This window comes from Chiloscyllium punctatum, chromosome 2, assembly GCF_047496795.1.
Source record: "Chiloscyllium punctatum isolate Juve2018m chromosome 2, sChiPun1.3, whole genome shotgun sequence".
Classification (NCBI taxonomy): Eukaryota; Metazoa; Chordata; class Chondrichthyes; order Orectolobiformes; family Hemiscylliidae; genus Chiloscyllium; species Chiloscyllium punctatum.
The window spans coordinates 99,338,658-99,357,966 of record NC_092740.1 but is presented as its reverse complement, the minus strand read 5'-3'; the positions used below and the strand labels follow the sequence as shown (position 1 = coordinate 99,357,966).

Here is a 19,309-nt window from a genome sequence, read left to right as displayed (position 1 = left end):
AGTAGGACCCTAGAAAGCACTGAAGATTAAAGGGACCTTGATGTGCATATACACTGATTCCTTAAGGTATCAAGATAGGTGGATAAAGTGGTTAAGATGGCAAATGGTATACTTGCCATAATTAGTTGGAGCAGAGAGTTTGAGCAGGGAGATTAAACAGCAGCTATATAAAAAGTAGGTGAGGACATATTATGTGCACTGGATCAGCTCTGAAGAAAGAGATTGGACAGATGGGGTTGGTTTCCTTAGAGCAGTGGAGACTAAGAAGGGGCATGATTGTTATGTAAAAAATTGAGGGGTATAGATAGGATAGACAGGGAAGGAAGTTACTTTACCCCTTGATAGAGGGATCAATGATCAGGAAGTGTAGATTTAATGCAAGGGGCAAAAGATTAGGTTTGATTTGATTTATTTTCAGGTGTACCTAAGTACAGTGAAAAGCTTTGTTTGCAAGCAGTACAGGCAGGTCATAGTAAACAATGACATACAGATCATAGGGGAAAAAAAAATTTGGACAGAATAAGATATACAGGTTACGTTGCACAGGACGTACTCTGAGAAAGTGAGGACGGCAGATGCTGGAGATGAGAGTCAAAAAGTGTGGCGCTGGAAAAGCACAGCAGGTCAGGCAGCATCTGAGGAACAGAGAATTGATATTTCGGGCATAAACCCTTCAACAGGACATGTGCTAGGCAAAATCAATGTTAACAAGATCAGCATTGTTTGAAGTTAGAGAGTCCATTCATCAGTCTAATAATGGCAGAGAAGATGTTCTTGAGCCTGTGTGTGTTCGTGTTCAAGCTGCTTTATCTTCTGCCTGACAGAAGAGGTTGTAAGAGATTAGAGGAGATGTGAGGAAAGGCGTTTTCACCGAAAGGCTGGTGGGAATCTGGGAACTGTAAGGGTTGTAGACACAGAAACCTTCATAATTTTTAAGAAGTATTTAGATGTGTACTTGCAATGCCAAGGCTACAGGCAAAGTGCCGGAAAATTGGATGAGAACAAATGTGTTTGTTTTTGACTGGTTTAGAAGCTATGGGCCGAAGGACTTTTTTTTTGTTGTGCTGTTGATCTTTGACTATTTGCCTTTTCAGTCCTGTTTGAACTCCTCCATGAAGTGGATCTACCAAGTCACACATGGTAGAAAACGTTAAAATAGAAATAAACAAAATGGAGTTAAATACTTCTACCCTACTTCACCTGAATGCTCCTGGCTTGTCAAATAGCATCTATATAATAATTCTCTTTGAACCTTAACTGTCAAAGAGTAAATCTGGGCACCTGCAATTGGCAGAACCACCAACAACACTTTATGCAAACAAAATAGACAAAATGCCGCAGCCTTAACATTTTGTTTGATACAGTATCACATTCTGTATTTTGCAATGACTTGTAATGAGTTTTCAGCAAAACAATTGAATTATTTGGTTTATGCTTCATTGCTGTGTTGAAACAGTTTTGAAGATGTTCTTGATTTCCATGTAGGGCTGTGTAGACCTTTAAATAATTTTCTTTAATATTTATCTGCTCAGATGTATTATAACAAACCCAGAACAAGTGGATCTTGAACCTGGGCTGTTTGGCCCAGAAGTAGGGATAGCATGACAAATGTTTGTCATTTTTATAAATGACCTGGATAAGGGCATAGAAGGAAGGGTTAGACAATTTGCGGATGACACTAAGGTCGGTGGAGTTCTGGGTAGCGCTGAAGGATGTTGCAGGTTACAGAGGGACATAGATAAGCTGCAGAGCTGGGCCGAGAGTTGGCAGATGGCGTTTAATGCAGAAAAGTGAAAGGTAATTCACTTTGGAAGGAGGAACAGGAATATGGAGTACTGGGCTGAATGGTAAGATTCTTGGCAGTCTGGATGAATAGAGAGATCTTGGTGTCCATGTGCATAGATCCCTGAAAATTGCCATCCAGGTTGATGGGGTTGTTGAGAAGGCATATGGTGTACTGGCTTTTATTAATAGAAGGCTCGCGTTTAAGAGCCATGAGGTTATGTTACAGCTGTACAAACTCTGGTGCGGTTGCACTTGGAGTATTGCGTGCAGTTCTGGTCATCGCATTATCGGAAGGATGTGGAAGTTTTAGAAAGGGTTCAGATGAGATTTACTAGGATGTTGCCTGGTATGGAAGGAAGGTCTTATGAGGAAAGACTGGGGGAATTGAGGCCGTTCTCGTTTAAAGAAAAGAAGGTTGAGAGGTGACTTAATTGAGACATATAAGATAATCAGAGGGGTAGATCAGGTGGACAGTGAGAGCCTTTTTCCTTGGATGGTGATGGCTAGCACAAGGGTACATAGCTTTAAATTGAGGGGTGATAGATATAGGACAGAAGTATTTTCTTTACTCCGGGTAGTCGGGGTGTGGAATGCCCTGCTTGCAACAGTCGTAGACTTGCCAATTTTAAGGGCATTTAAATGGTCTTTGGATAAACAATTGGATGAAAATGGAATAGTTTAGGTTGGATGGGTTTCAGATTTGGTTTCACAGGTTGGCACAGCATCGAGGGATGAAGGGCCTGTAATGTGCTGTAATGTTCTATGTTCTACCCCTGCACCACAGAGACCAAAATGTAGTTTGTAAATTTGAAATAATGAGTTCTGAAGGGTAGAGCAGGTGTCGTATGAGAACAATGTGTGGTGTCAAGACAATTTGAACGGAGCACTAACATTCCTGCATTACACATGGTCAAAGGGACTGGTATGGAGTGCAATAATTAGTAAACAGATGGTACTGCTGTGTTTAATGGATGATTTATTGGAGGATAATCTGATTTGTGTTGGATGCTGGACGATGCACTTGGCCACTATGTGCAGATGTAAAACATACATATTTAAACGTTTGTTTTATTGCTTCCTGGTGAAGCATAGCTGGGTGTTCTACGTAGATTTGATTTTAAGTGAGTTCAGCTTTGAATACAGACAGCACATGAAGTACTTAATGCTGCAACTCTGCCTGATAGTGAAAGCTATACACACCAATCGGTTGGTTGGCTGTAAATTAATCCAGAGTTAATCCGTCCTTGATGAGTGAGTGAATATTTGACAGCTATCATTAAAGTGACAGGCACAGCAGAGAAGTGTGCTCTATGTGATACAGTTTTACACAACAGAATATGTTGTAGCTTGCTGAAGACATATTTCAGGAAAACTAGTCAAATTAGGATTTAGAAAAATTTTTGACAAACATTTAAAAATTCATTTTTCTTGTAATTTTTGTGGCTGCAATGTTTCAATAAAATTGAATGTTAGGAACGTTCAGCACATACATATGGAATGTTACCGTTTTATTTTCTTACTCTACAGTTTCTTAAAACATACTTGCTTCCATCGTGCCTAGGTCTTTGGATTTATGAGGGCTGTTTTGCATCCAAAATGATGCCCACACTATATGGGCACAATTCTAGATTTCTTTACCCATATGTGGTTGGGGCATTGACATATGCAAATAAAGGGCTTCTGGACCTTCTTGCGATTTTTGCATGCATCCAAGGCACCCAGTACCCATGTTCCTAGGACATTGAATGCTAAAGTCTGTACTGAAATACCGATGATGAGAAGTCTCTAAGTGAATGCTGCTAAACGTCTAGGTCATAATTTATCAGAAGTCCTGTAGGTTTAAGTTTTACTTCTAATTTAGGTAAAACTGGTAAATCAATGATGAATGCTATGTGGAGGGAATGTTATGTTCCACAAAATTGACTGAGATTTTTGAGAAAGTGACAGAGGGCAGCATGGTGGATGTTATATGGACTTTGACAAGGTAAGTCATGATCAGCTGATACAAAAGTTGAATCCACTTGGGCTCAGTGGTAAGTTAATTAGATTTATGAAGAACTGATTTAGTCAATGAACATGGAGAATACTATTGGCAAGGTGATTTTTCTGATTGGAGATTTGTGACCGGTGGTGTTCCACAGGGATCAGTGCTAGGATCCCTGTTTTCAACAATTTCTGTAAATGATTTGGAGGAGAATGATTAGTAAGTTTGCAGAAGACTCAAAAATTGTGGGAGTGGTGAATTGTGAGGAGGATTGTCGGAGGATACAGCAGGATGCAGATAGGATGGAGACTTGGAGAAATGACAGATCGAGGTGGTGCATTTTTCAAGATGTAATTCATGAGGGAAGTATACATTAATTAGCAGAATCCTTTGCATCAATATATAGGAGCATCTAGGCATACAAGTCCACAGCCCTGAAATTGGCATCATAAGTGGATAAGGTGGTCAAGACTGCTTGACATTCTTGCCTTCATTGGTCAGGATATAGAACATCCATTCTCAACAGGGGCCGTATGGCACCCTTAGGGCCCCTGGCACATTTGAAGGGGCCACAGATTGAAAATAGTGAGAAGGGGAAGTGTTTATGGGTACCCTAGTAACTGAATCAATGAAATACCTAACCAATAACCTTCATTGGAGTCAATAGTTTCCCTCCTATTTATAGTCAGTTTCAGAAAGAGTTTTTGGTCAAGAGTGATCTGCCGAATAAATTTGCAACACTGGGGAAAAAGGCCCAAATATTTTTTATTGCCTTCCCCTCAACATATCTGGTTGAGAGCAGATTCTGCAAGGTCGCTTCTTTGAGAAAATCCAGAAACAAAATTGATATCGGAACAAGAGGTGACCTCCAACTGAACATGGAAGGATGAGGAGTGACCTAGGAGAAGTTCACAGAATTATGACAGGCATGGATAGAATAGTTAATTGGAGTTGGCTTCCCAGATTAGAAATGTCAATTACTTGGGGCTACAGGTGTGAGAAGCAAGTTTTTTTTTAAAGAGTGGTTTAGTGTCTGCAGTGCACTACCAGAGGAGGTGGTAAGTAAGGAATAGAGGGATATAGACTGCGTAGAGGTAAAAGGCTTTTAGAAAGGTGGCATGTGTTGTCAAAGGCCTGTTCCTGTACTGTACAGTTCTTTGTTGAGGCTGTGTTAGTTTTAATAAGCACAATGCCTAAATGTTTTTGCACCAAGCTTTAATGAGGCAGCATGTGTTAGCAAGTTTAAGATGTGAAATGTACTTGAACTTTGATTTGCAGGGAGTTGGATACAGGATGCCGTTAAACCTCTTGACTGTGCATTTAGTGCCAAGTGAAATTATTCAAATTGAGATTATGTAACTTTTACAAACATTCAGCTTACAAATGCTCACATGTACAAATGCAATCCATACAGGGATGTAATTTTTAACATCTGTCATATGATCATTTCCTGTATTTATGAACGACTGTTTTTATTATCCTGCTATGTTCCAAATTGCGTGCAAATCAACTTGCAAATGGACTCTGGAACGGAACTCGTTTGCAACTTGAGGACTGCCTGTATAATTTTCAGCTGTAATTGATGCCATGTTAACAGATACAGTTAAATTATGGTCAATGAAAGTAATTACTTCAACGCAACTGTTAAATTAATCAATTACATTTAATGCACAGAAACAGATAGTGGTGAGGAAGTATTGTGTTGCTGTTTCAAAATGTGGGTGCTTGTGACCCCAGAAGTAAGACCAGCAAACACATCTATTGGAAATCTCTGAAACTATGGGAGCTCCAGCTCAGGGTTATTGAATTAGAGACAAAGTTGAATACATTGTGACACAGTAGGGAGGGGGAGAGATAGCTAGACATGTTGTTCTAGAAGCTGGTTACACCACTTAGGATTGGGCAGTCTGATTCCACCTGTAGAAAGGGACAGGAGGGTATGACCACAAGTGAAACAGGTAAGAAGTCCAAGAATAGTATAGTGCAGGAGCCTCCGCCCTTGCAGTCATGTAACAAACTAACCAGCTCTCTTCCAAGGACAAAAACAAGGTCTGTTGGATATATAAAAGAGAAGAATCTGCAGATGGAAAAATGTTGGTTGATTTGAATCCAAATATTTGGTAGATGGAGTAGAATCTGGGAAAATTTGAAATGGTGTACTTTGGCAGGAAAAATAATAACTGTTATCTCTTAAATAGGGAACGACAAAATTCAGGCTGCAGAACAATCTGTGTCCTATTGCACAATTCACAAAAGGGTGCTATGCAGTTGCAGCAAGTAATTAAGGAGTTGGAATGTTATATTTTATCATGAGAGGAATTAAGCATGGACGTCGGTTGTTATATTTCAGTTTTGCAGGGAATTGGTGAGATCACATCTGGAGTATTGTATACAGTTTTGGTCATGTCCTTTAATGAAGGATGTAAACCCGTTGACAGTTCAGATTTGGTTTACTAGATTGTACATGGAATGAGTTGGTGCTGTTTTATGAGGAAAGGTTGGATGGACTTTTTTTTTGCTTCCACTGCAGTTTAGAAGAATGAGTCATGACTGATTCAAGTATCTAACACAGAATGGTCTTGACAAGATTGAAGTGCAAAGAAGATTTCTTCTTTTTGGCAAGTCCAGAAATAGGAGGCACGGTTTAAAAATTAACAATTGTTCTTTTTAGGAGACAGATGAGAATAAGACATCTTTGGAATTTTACCATCGAAGGCAGGAGTCATTGAATATTTTAAACTCTGAGATAGATTCTTCTTGGGCAAATGTCATTGTGAGCAGGTAGATGGGAATGTGAAATTCTAAAGTCAAACATAAGCAAAATTAAATGGCAGAGCAGCTTGAAGGGCCAAAAAGCCTACATCTAGTCAAAATGTCTGCACCAGTTAAGGAAGGAAGCTAAATCACTTACATATAATTTCACATTATTGTTGGACTACTACTGGAGATTGGCTGCATACATTCTTGCAATTTTAAACTGCTCTGATGCATTACCATTATCACTTATCACTCTATTATCACTTTTTTTGTCATGAAGGAAAGCCAATTTAAAGTGTCTACCTTTTTGAAAGCATTCTGTGAATTTGATCAAATAGATTCATCCCTTTTTAACAATCTTGCTGTGCACTTCTTTTTTTCAGTAGCAATGTGGTAATTTCATCATCACTGTGTTTACGTCTGGCTTGTACTCCGGTCATAGAGATGCACAGCATGGAAACAGACCCTTTGGTCCAATCCATCTATGCCATCCAGATTTCCTAAATTAATCGAATCCCATTTGCCAGCACTTGGCCAATATGAAACGCTTCTTATTCATCTATCCATCTAGATGCCTTGTAAATATTTGTAACTGTACCAGCATCCACTGCTTCCGTTGGCAGCTCATTCCATATACACACCATCCTCTACGTGAAAAAGTTGCCCCTGAGGCCCATTTTTAATCTTTCCCCTCTCACCCGAAATCTATGCCTTCAAGTTGTGGAATTCCCCCACCTCAGGGAAAAGATCTTGTCTATTTACTGCATCCATGCCTCTCATGATTTTATAAACCTCTATAAGGTTCCCCCTCGGCGTCCGATGCTCCAGGGAAAGCAGCCCTAACCTCGTCAGCCTATCCCTTTACCTCAAACCCTCCAACCCTGCCAATATCCTTGTAGATCTCTTCTGAACATTTTCAAGTTTCACAACATCCTTCCTGTAGGAGCGAGACCAGAATTGCACACAGTATTCCAAAAGTTGCCTAACCAATGTCCTATACAGCCACATAAACTCCCAGCTCCTATACTCCATGTTCTGACCGATTAAAGGCAAGCATACCAAATGCCTTCTTCACTACCCTGTCCATCTGTGACTCCACTGTCAAGGAGCTATGAACTTGCACTCCAAGGTACTTCAGCAACATGCCCCAGGATCTCGTGTTTAGATTTTGAGCTTGAACAATGTATGTGTCACAGTTCCCAGACTGATCCATCTATTTCTAGCATTCTGTTTTATGATGTTTGCAGAGGAGAATTTCCCAAAGACATTATGGAAAAGAAATATAATTACAGAATATGTAACATTCCTGTGATACACGGGATCTTGATTAGGAGAATGATTGAGTGGTATAAAGGCTTGGTTATATTTGGAACTAAAATATACCTCTTTACAAGTTCTTGCCTCAGGATAGTACGTCCTTATAATATGATAACCAAGAGTAAAGCCTTTTTAAAATAACTGTTCTTTGAGTGTAATCTTGTTTTAGACTCTGATGCTAGCAAATGATTGAAGAATTGCAAATGTTCCAAGTAGTTGGAAAGATAAGCCCAGCAATTGCAGGCCAGTCAGTTTAGGGAGCTTCTAAAATGATGATTTAAAACACCATTGATAGTCAATCGGGATTTTTTTTACATCATTCATGGAAGGTGGGTGTCGCTGGCTGGTGGGCATTTATTTCCTAATCCTAGTTGTCCTTGAGAAGATGGTAAGCTGCTGCCTTGAACTGCTGCAGTCCATAGGTACAACCACAGTGCCATTCCAGAAATTCCAGGGTTTTGACCCAGTGGCACTGAAGTAATTGCAATATGTTTCCAAGTACAAATCATGAATTGTCTGGGGTGTGGGGATGAAGGTGGTGACATTCCTGTCTGTCTGATACTCTTGGTCCTCTAGTGGCTAAGGCTGTAGGTTTGGAAGTGATGTCTAAGGAAACTTGGTGAATTTCTGTAGTGCATCTTGTAGATGGCACTCACTGCTGTCTCTGTGTATCAGTGTGGAGAGTATGAATGTATATGGTGCCAGCCAATCAGCTGTTTTGTCCTGGATTCTGTTGAGTGTTGCTGGAGCTGAATCTTCAATGTTGTTAAAGCTGCAGTCACCCAGGCTAGAGGGGAATATTCCATTACACTCCTTACTTGTGTCTTTATAGGTGATAGGAGAAAGTGAGGACTGCAGAGGCTGGAGACCAGAGTTGAAAATTGTTGTGCTGGAAAAGCACAGCAGGCCAGGCAACATCCGAGGAGCAGGAGAATCGATGTTTTGGGCATAAGCCCTTCTTCAGGAATGAGGCTGGTGTGCCAAGCGGGCGGAGATAAAAGGTGGGGGGGTGGTGGGGGGAGTTTGGGAGAGTGGCGCTGGGAATACGATAAGTGGAAGGAGGTGAGGTTGAGGGTGAAAGGCCAGAGGGGGGTGGGTGCGGAGAGGTCAGGAAGAAGATTGCAGGTCAGGAGGGTGGTGCTGAATCCAGGGGTTGGGACTAAGATAAGGTGGGGGGAGGAGAAATGAGGAAGCTGGAGAAATCTACATTCATCCCGTGTGGTTGGAGGGTTCCACCCCACCAACCTCCCGGAGTCTTCACCTTCCACCCCACCAACCTCCGGATACATCATATCATCCTCCATCATTTCCGCCACCTCCAAACAGACCCCACCACCAGGGATATATTTTCCTCCCCACCCCTATCAACGTTCCGGAGAGACCACTCCCTCCGAGACTCCCTCGTCAGGTCCACACCCCCCACCAACCCAACCTCCACTCCCAGCACCTTCCCCTGCAACCGCAAGAAGTGCAAAACTTCCGCCCACACCTTCCCCCTCACTTCCCTCCAAGGCCCCAATGGATCCTTCCATATCTGTCACAAATTCACCTGCATCTCCACACACATCATTTACTGTATCCGCTGCACCCGATGTGGTCTCCTCTACCATTGGGGAGACAGGCCGCCTACTTGCGGAACATTTCAGGGAACACCTCTGGGACACCCGCACCCGTTTGATGTGGTGTATATGGATATCAGTAAAGCGTTTGATAAGGTTCCCCATGGTAGGCTGTTGCACAAAATACGGAGGCATGGGACTGAGGATGATTTGGCGATTTGGATCAGAAATTGTCTAGCTAAAATAATAGAGTGGTGGTTAGTCGGAAGTATTCATCCTGGAGTTCAATTACTAGCAGTGTACTGCAAGAATCTACTTTGGGCCTACTATCATTTGTCATTTTTATAACTTACCTGGATGAGGCTGTAGAAGGATGGGGTTGGTAAATTTGTGGATGACGCTGAGGTAGGCACGATGTGGATAGTGCCGAAGAATGTTGCAGGTCACAAAGGAGAAAGATAAGCTGCAGAGATGGGCTGAGAGTTGGCAAATAGAGTTTAATGAAGAAAAGTGTGAGGTGATTCATTTTGGAAGGAGGAACAGGAATATGGAGTACTGGGCTAATGGTAAGATTCTTGGTAGTGTAGATGAATAGAGAGATCTTGGTGTCCATGTGCATAGATCCCTGAAAATTGCCATCCAGGTTGATAGGGTTGTTGAGAAGGCATATGGTGTACTGGCTTTTATTAATAGAGGGCTTGAGTTTCAGAGCCATGAGTTCATGTTACAGCTGTACGAAACTCTGGTGAGGCTGCACTTGGAGTATTTGCATGCAGTTCTGGTCACCGCATTATTGGAAGAATGTGGAAGCTTTGGAAAGGGTTCAGATGAGATTTACTAGGATGTTGCCTGGTATGGAAGGAAAGGCTGAGGGAATGGAGGCTGTTTTCATTAGAGAGAAGATGATTGAGAGGTGACTTAATTGAGACTTGTAAGATAATTTAGAGGATTAGATAGGGTGGACAGTGAGAGCCTTTTTCCTCTGGCGATGGCTAGCACGAGGGAACATAGCTTTAAATTGAGGGGTGATAGCAAAGGACAGATGTCAGAGGTAGTTTCTTTACTCAGGGTAGTAGGGGTGTGGAACGCACTGCCTGCAGCAGTAGTAGACTCGCCAACTTTAAGGGCATTTAAATGGTCACTGGATAGGAATATGAATGAGAATAGAATAAGGTCGGTTAGGTGGGCTTCAGATTGGTTTCACAGGTCCACGCAACATCGAGGGCTGAAGGGCCTATACTGCACTGTAATGTTCTATGCTCGATGACATGGGTACCAAATTGGCTGAGTAAAAGAAAAAAGAATACTAATTAATTTCCGTGAGACCATAAAATGTAGAAACTACCATAAAAAGTAGACCATTCGGCCCATTGGGTGTGATGCACCAGTGTAAAACCTTTGGCAATGTAATATTTGGTTGGAAAGGTTTTCATGAAAAGAGCAGTGTAAATTAAGTGTATTCGAGCTTAATGAAATGCTCAGTGTAGAAGGTACCAGAGTCTTGGATGAATTGCAGAGCTCCAAGTGTCTGGTTGCATCGGCTTGTGCTGGTAGGTGTTATGATTTTCATACAATGGTTAATCTTGTGCTAAGAGACAGGAATATTTATGAACGATAATAGACCTGGAAGTGGTGCCGAATGCTGTTATTTTAGTTTTGAGATGAGATTAAGTACTTTATCGATACTTGCTAACCATTTCAGGAAAGTGTTCATCATTTCATATTCTTGAACCATCTCATGATGATGTGAACATGCTCGAAAAGGTGATTGTGGTATATTCACATTTATTGCTAAGATTAAGACCATCTGTTCAGCTGCTTCCTCTGAGTTTTTCCCTTTCTGTAGTTCACCAGGCCAAACTTCACCTAAGTTTCTTCTTCCTAGCAGTGAGCTTGCATCTTTCTTTTACATCCCTAGTCTCCTCCCATTGTATGCTTTTTGGTCTCTTCCTGTTCACAAGGGCTACTGCTTGCTTTCTTTATTATTTTAATAAGTGAATTTACTTTCCTGGCCCTGACATTAGCTGATGTTATTAGAATTTCCCTTCAAGTTCTGTTCCTATCCTTTAAGTTTGTTGTCCACAACCCTTTTTGCCAGCACCCTAAACTCTGGATAGCCTCGGCTTTGCCTTTGCACCATCTCATTTTTACGATGCTTGTTAAAGCTTTTTTTGACTAGACTTTTGATCACCTGATCTAATGTCTCCTCATGTGGCTCAGTATTGAAATTTGTCTGATAATGTCCTGTTAATTGATTTGAACTGCTTTATTCGTTTTTAAACAAAAAGGCTATTTGAAATATGGAACTTCATATAGCATGAAATGCAAATGCAGTTGCACACAACTCTAGCAATCTTGTTACATTCACTTTTGAAGCATTGTGTGTTTACAGGTGGTGGTAGTGTCACTTTACACATTGTTTAATGAAGGCATTTATTTTATCAAAGAAAAGTGCTATGGTAAAATTACCATGCGTGTAACAGGAACGGAAATTTAAACTGGATCTTTGTTTAAAAAAATCTAGGATACTATTCATTAATTGTGTGTTTGAATTTCAAGAGCTGGATTGTTTTAAAGTGTAATTTTCCTTTTCTGTTAAGTCTGTGGTCTTGCACAACCACAGCATTTTCTCATGTTTCTTTAGTTTCACAGCCTCTTTCCTTCACCAGCTCTGCTACAGTATTGTTTTCACGTTTAGGTGACTGGGTGAAATTGAGAGCTCAAACTGATTTATGAACATATGGTTGGCAGTTGCAGTGGAGGGATGCAGATTACTCACCCCTTTTATGCTGCAATCCAACAGAGTCTGCAAAATTGACCTTGAATTTCTAACAATAAACTCCTCCTCTAACACTGGCTAACTGATATTGAAATTATAAATAGAGAAAAAAAATAATCCTTTACACGAAGACCAAATATCTTACACACTGTCGACAGTTAACTTATATCTGAATAGTGTGTAAGACATTTCCTGTGCCGTTTTGGAGTAACACCCCATTGGGTCAACCATATCCGTTGAAGTTTGTTTCAAGGCTTACTAAAGGCTTGTGTTTTGAAGCTGCTCACTGTATGAGTTAGGTACTAAATTGTTGGTTGTTTTGCGGAACTGCTGAGCTAATTATTTAATTTATATGTTCGCTTTGCTGCTACTCGAAACGCTAAAGTTGTTTGTACGAGAACATGAAAAAATCAGTGAGAAAATGTCTTTTGCGTGTTTCTCTAACTAATCTTCTGTGCTTAAGTTGTATTGATGTTTTGTTCCATTTCCCAATAAATCCATTTTTGTCTCAAGATTGTAGATTTTGTTTGCACCTGTGGCTCACTGCCTCATTCTAACTTGTTCCAAAACTATGTATTTTTTACTGAGGATAAATGTAAATTCTAATAAGTACAAAACCAGTAGAATATTAGCCACTTCCAGATAAGAACAATTTTTGAATGACTTTAAATTTGTCCTGTTTGCAGAGCAGATTTTGCAATATTTTCTAGTGTTGCAGCAAGCTCTTTCACAGGATTTTTGATTTATGTTGCTTGGGTAGCTGCCTTGCTACTGCAGTCATTTTAAAAAAAATCAGAATCTACAGATAAGATTAAATTCAGAGAAGTGCAAACAAACAGAATCGGCAAAAGATCTTGTTTTCCAGGTTTTTTTTTAAAGATCCTGTTAACAGATATCTATTGCTGTAAATAAATAGTATCTGTAATACTTGTGATAAGTGAATTGAACATTGAAGAACAAAAGTGGAGAAAAGCTTGAATTTAAAAAAAACGTACTATGCAGTTTAATACATGATTTATGCAGAGCGTCAAAATTAAGCAGAGTGTCATGATTGATGTACTTAGGCTGACAGAAAGTTAGCAGCAGTAGGCAAAGAGTTATTTTAGTAAATACATTTCAATTGTTCAGAGGATCTGTTGAAAATGTTCTTGCTTAACGCAATCAGAAGATGATCCAATTAAAAATAGAAATTGTAAATCTGAGAGAGTTTTAACAATATACCTAAGTTTTTAATAGCAAAATCATACCATTGTGAATGGCCTCTGGTTTAGCCTCAGTCATTAGTATTGCTGCCTCACAGTGCCAGGGACCTGGGTTCTATTCCAGGCTCAGGCAGCTGCCAATGTGGAGTTTACACATTCTCCTCTTGTCTGCATGGGTTTTCTGAGTGCTCCAGTATCTTCCCACAATAGTAAGATGTGCAGTTTAGGTGAATTGGCCATGCTAAATTGCCTATAGTATTCAGGGATGTGTAGGTTAGGTGCATTAGTCAGGGGTAAATAGGGAAGGGGAATGGGTCTAGGTGGGTTACTCTTCAGCGGGTTGGTGTGGACTTGTTGGGCCAAATGGTCTGTTTCCACACTGTAAGGATTCAATGATTGAAATGCTGAATTATATAATTTGACTTTATGCGATTTTGGAAATAAAATTATTTGACCGTTGCTTTGGATTGTAGTGTTGTCTGTTATCGAGCTTCAGTCTCCAGCCCTGCTTTCTGCTTTGGCAATCGGTTCCCGTTCAATTCACTTTTTATTTAGAAAACTACTGATAATGTCATAATGTACAGGAGGTAGCATGCTGTTTCAAACATTGATCAGAACTTTGGAAATTTCTCTCTAAATGGAATTTAAGAACTTTTGAGATTATTATTCTGATAGTGAGATTTCAAAGCTGATTTCTTTGGATATGTCAAAATAAGCATCAGTGTGCCTAGAATAGTGACTTAAAAATTCCTTAAGTTAAGTGTCCTCTTCATTTTAATCACTTTAGTACTGCCTGATTTAGTTAACCATGTTCTTAGAGTTAAATGTGCACTGCAAGGGTAACACTTGCAACTTAAAGTCATAGAGATATACAGCACGGAAACAAACCCTTTGGTCCCACTTGTCCATGCTGAACAGATATCCTAAATTAATCTAGTCCCATTTTCCAACACTTGGCCCATATCCATTTAAACCCTTCCTATTCGTATTCCTATCCAGATGCCTTTTAAATGTTGTAATTGTACCCGCCTCCTCCACTTCCTCTGGCTTGATTACTATATACCTTTTAGGTTGGGTGCTGTTGCCAAAAGATTGCGTGGTCAGTAAGAAAGTTTTACAAGATGACATTCTTATAGCGATAGATGAGCAAGTTTTACCAGTAAATAACTAGAGGGCTCAAGGTCCAATCTCTGTTAGCTATTCTTAGTCAGTGAACCTTTAGTGGTGCCTGTACATTTCTGGTTTAGAGAAGGGAAGTCAAAGTTCTGATATTGATCATTATCCAGTACTCGTGGAGACATCAGAGTGAAAATTGGATCAGGCTTAGCTGTGATCTGGCAACCTTGCAGTCAACACGCCAATACAAGCAGGCTGAGGAATTTTAACCCAAAAAGAAGTTAAGGCATTCACGAAAGAAAGAACAAAGATTGGTGAGAAGAGGGAGATTAGCTATATTTATTTCATGAATGTGCAGCAAATAAGTGTAATAAATAACAGCTTACTAGTGTATTTTTCTAAATTAAGTATTTGTGAATGACTTATTTGAAAAGAATTCTTAATGTTGACATGGGTTCTCTTTTTCTCCCCTTGCCATGCCCACCCCACAGGTCTGCATTTTGGAGCCACACTTCAAAGTTTCAGGAAGATTTGCAAGACATGCAAGTGTTACACAGTTGTGACCAGCTCATTTAATGCATACCTATGTTTTCAATCATTGGCTCATCATTTTTTCCTCGTGCTCGAAATGACTGACTAACTAAGCATATTTTTTTGAGTTCCTGGATATTTCCATCTTTTGACAAATCTAAAGCTTCCACAGGATAAGGTTGAATATGCCATCTGTAATATTGTACCTGGTTCTTCATCTTTCGGTTGCATGGTCAGACCCAGTTATTCCAAGGATGTTTTGGCAATATGGAGGTAAGATTCATAATGTCAGGTTCTCTCTTTTTTTTTGTTTAAAAAGACATGTAATGTTAGTTTGAGTTCTTTAGCGCCCAGAAATTGTGTAATGCTGAGAAAAGTTCTTTCTTAAGAAAAGGTTTTGCAGGCCTGGAGTCGCTCTGTTGTTAAATTAGCGTCATTTATTTTAGAAAGGTAAGATCTTTCAATCATCTAGATGTTTATTGGCAATGTTACACTATATATGTTTTGAATGTTGTTCCTGTTCCCTTTTATTTTCATACTTTTAAGTCTCCTTTCCTCCTCCTGTCAGAATTTCTTTAGTAGGGAGAATATCGGTGAGGTAGATGGACTTAGTTAAAAGTTACTGTCTTGATCTTACTACAGTAAATTGCCAGCTCTGTAACTTTGCCTTTACTATTTTTAAAGGTGTGTTTACAAAATGATTTTGAAAATGAAGAGTCATTTAACCAGGTGTTGGAGTCAAACATGTTCATAAAGGACAGTTAAAGGCTGACCGACTTGATTAGGACTATGAGAAGGCATGAATTTTGATGAACTAAATGACTTTCTTCCCATTCTTGCCTTTCTTTACATTCTCCTTCAAAGTGAAGTGAACTTATTCTCTCAATTCTTAATTCTTACTCTAATCTAGTTAAGAACAGTGCTGGGATCTAGTGCTGGGAAATGATGTTCTTCCTATCTCCAGCACCCAGAGTTGCTATCGAATGTTGCTAAATCAGATATTACCTATCCATAAGCTGAGAATGTACCTCAGCTTCAACCTTAGAAAATGATCTATCATATTTGTGCACCATTTATTTTTCCATTTCCCTCTGTAGTTTCTTATAGCCTGCCTCTATGGCAGAAGTTAATCTCACTGGACTAGAAGTAAAAATTAGTTAATGAAAACCGGATATCCATTGTTTTAAAAAAAAATCTGATTCTTTTAACGTGACAGGAAACCAGCTATTCTTGTCAGGCCTACATATGATTCCAGACTCTAAACGACGTGGTTATTGATTGTTCTTGGAAATGGCATAGAAAGCCATTCTGTTCAACGGCAACTTGCATGGGCAATAAATGCCAGTCTTGCCAGTGCCTATACAAAAATAACTATTAAAAAATTCAAATTGGTGTCATTTTAGGGATGGTTTTCTGCTGAGCGTCCATGTTTATTCAGACTGAATTGAGATCTGATTTATCATTGTCACGTGTACTGAGATACAGTAAAAAGTATTGTATTGCCTACAAATATTACAAATCAGATCTTATATAAATACAGCAGGGTAATAGAATGCAGGATATAGTGTTACAGCTACAGAGAAAGTGCAGAGAAAGATCAACTCTAGTATATGAGAGGTCCATTCATAAGTTTGATATCGGGGAAGAAGCTGTTCTTCAATCTGTTGGTATGTTTTCAAGCTTTTGTATCTTCTGCCCACTGGAAGAAGGTGAAAGAGCGTATACCTGGGTTGGCCGGTTTCCCAAGGCAGTGGGGAATTATAAACTGAGTAAGCAAAAGGAAGGCTGGATTTCATGATGGACTAGGCTGTGTTCACAACTCTAATTTATTGTGGTCTTGTGCAGAGCATTTGCCATATGAAGCTGTGATGCATTCAGAAGGGATGTTTTCTTTGATGCATCTATAAAAATTGATAAGAGTCATTGTTGGCATGCCAAATTTCCTTAGCCTTAGAGGTGCATGTATCCTATCTTAACGTAGCATTAACGTAGAGACATTCTTCCCATTAGAGTCATAGGGATGTACAGTACAGAAATAGACCCTTCAGTCCACTTGTCCATGTCGACCAGATATCCCAACCTAATCTAGACCCATTTGCCATGCAATTGGCACGGTGGCACAGTGGTTAGCACTGCTGCCTCACAGCGTCTGAGACCCGGGTTCAATTCCTGCCTCAGGCGACTGACTGTGTGGAGTTTGCACGTTCTCCTCGTGTCTGCGTGGATTTCCTCCGGGTGCTCCGGTTTCCTCCCACAGTCCAAAGATGTGCAGGTCAGGTGAATTGGCCATGCTAAATTGCCTGTAGTGTTAGGTTGCGCTTCGGTGGGTCGGTGTGGACTTGTTGGGCCGAAGGGCCTGTTTCCACACTGTAATGTAATGTAATTTAATCTAATCTAAACCCTTCCTATTGGTATACTCATCCAGATACCTTTTTAAATGTTGCAATTGTACTAGCCTCCACCACTTCCTCTGGCAGCTCATTCCATACACACACCATCCTCTGTGTGTATAAATTGCCCCTTAGGTCCCTTTTTATAACTTTTCCCCTCTAACCCTAAACCTATACCCTCTAGTTCTAGACTCCCCCACCCCAAAGAAAAGACTGACCATCTATTTACCCTATCCATTTCCCTCATGATTTTATAAACCTCCTATAAGGTCACCCCCTCAGCCTGCGACACGCCAAGGAAAACAGCCCCAGTTTATTCAACCTTTCCCTATAGCTCAAATCCTCCAACCCTGGCAACATGCTTGTAAATCTTTTCTGAACCCTTTCAAGTTCCACAACATCCGATAGGAAGGAAACCAGAATTGCATGCAATATTCCAAAAGTGGCCTAACCAACATCCTGTACAGCCATCCAAACATAACTTCCCAACTCCTATAGTCGAGACTGTGGTACTGGATAAGCACAGCAGGTCGGGCAGCATCTGAGGGGCAGGAGAATCGATGTTTCAGGCATAAGCCCTTCATCAGATTCCTGTGCTTTTCCAGCACCACACTCTCGACTCTGATCTCCATCTGCAATCCTTACTTTCTCCTTCCCAACTCCTTTACTCAATACTTTTATCAATAAAGGAAAGCATATCAAGCCCCTTCTTCACTATCCTATCTACCTATGACTCTACTTTCATGGAGCTATGAGCCTGCACTCCAAGGTGTCTTTTTGTTCAGCAGCACTGCCCAGCACCTTACCATTAAGTGTATAAGTCCTGCTCTGATTTGTTTTTCCAAAATGCTACACCTTGCATTTATCTAAATTAAACTCCATTTGTCACTCTTCAGCCCATTAGCCCATCTGATTAAGATCCTATTGTAATCTGAGGTAACCTTCCAATTCAAGTGCAATCCATCCTTCTTGTATAGGTCACTTCTACCCTAGAAGATATTCCATTGATCCAAAAATGTGAACCCTTCTCCCATGCATCAGCTCCTCAGCAAGACATTTATCTGCTCTATCCTCCTGTTTGTACCCTCACTAGCTTGTAGCACTGGGACTATGTGCGAATGAGCTATGTTTAATACAATGAGGCTTGTCAAGGGCATTTCCCCTCTCAGACTTTTATTTTAGTATAACAGAATGGAATTTTTTTTGTTGTTCATGCCACTTCCCTTTTGGCAGCCTTTAAAATTTCAGGTCAATTTTAAGAGCTGCTGGGCTAGAGCATCTTCCACTGTAACTATTCTGTGCTGAAAAGTTATAAATATGTCAACCAGGAATAAGCCTCTGGCCCCGCTATGAATTGATCATGGCTGATTCCCATGTACTTCCAATAATTGTTTTGTAATGGCACCTCCAGCACCATGTGCCAGTCATGAGTGAGGATACTAAGAAGGAAACACAATCGTCTCTTTGAGGTAAGGAGTGTCTTTGTCAGTCTGGGGTCAGAGTGTAAGACTGGTACAGAGAGGGACTGAGACTAAGGATTCTGTGCTGTTAATCCAGTATAAGTGTTCTGTTTTCACAATCTTTAGTCTTAATCTCTCTTAATGTCTGTAGAGATGTGCTGGAATGGACCTTTGCGCTTAAGTCTCTCATTAGCTAATAGACTTGTTAGCAATAGGCAGCATGGATTTGTGCAGAGAAGGTCATCACATCTCACTAATTTGTTTGAGGTTTTTGAGGAAGTGATAAGAATGATTGATGAGGGAAGGGCAGTGGATATTGTCTACATGGACTTTGGTAAGCATTTGATAAGGTACCTCATAGCAGCCTGGTACAAAAGGTGAAGTCTCATGAGATCCGGGGTGAGCTGGCTGGATGAATACAAAGCTGGC

The 19,309-nt window shown here is 40.3% G+C and overlaps 1 protein-coding gene across 5 annotated transcripts in view; it reads left to right on the top strand.

Annotated features, from left to right (window-relative positions):
* LOC140487047 (semaphorin-4D-like) overlaps positions 1–19,309 on the top strand; it is a 251,700-nt gene that overhangs the window by 95,658 nt on the left and 136,733 nt on the right. For 3 of the 5 annotated variants that reach the window (XM_072586500.1, XM_072586508.1, XM_072586473.1), the window contains exon 2: positions 14,991–15,303. In XM_072586500.1, coding sequence (XP_072442601.1) covers positions 15,216–15,303 — 88 coding nt within the window. In that variant the 5' untranslated portion in view covers positions 14,991–15,215. Of the gene's footprint in view, positions 1–12,461; positions 12,481–14,656; positions 14,814–14,990; positions 15,304–19,309 lie in introns of those variants that run through there. The other 2 variants (XM_072586491.1, XM_072586482.1) reach the window with 2 other exon arrangements.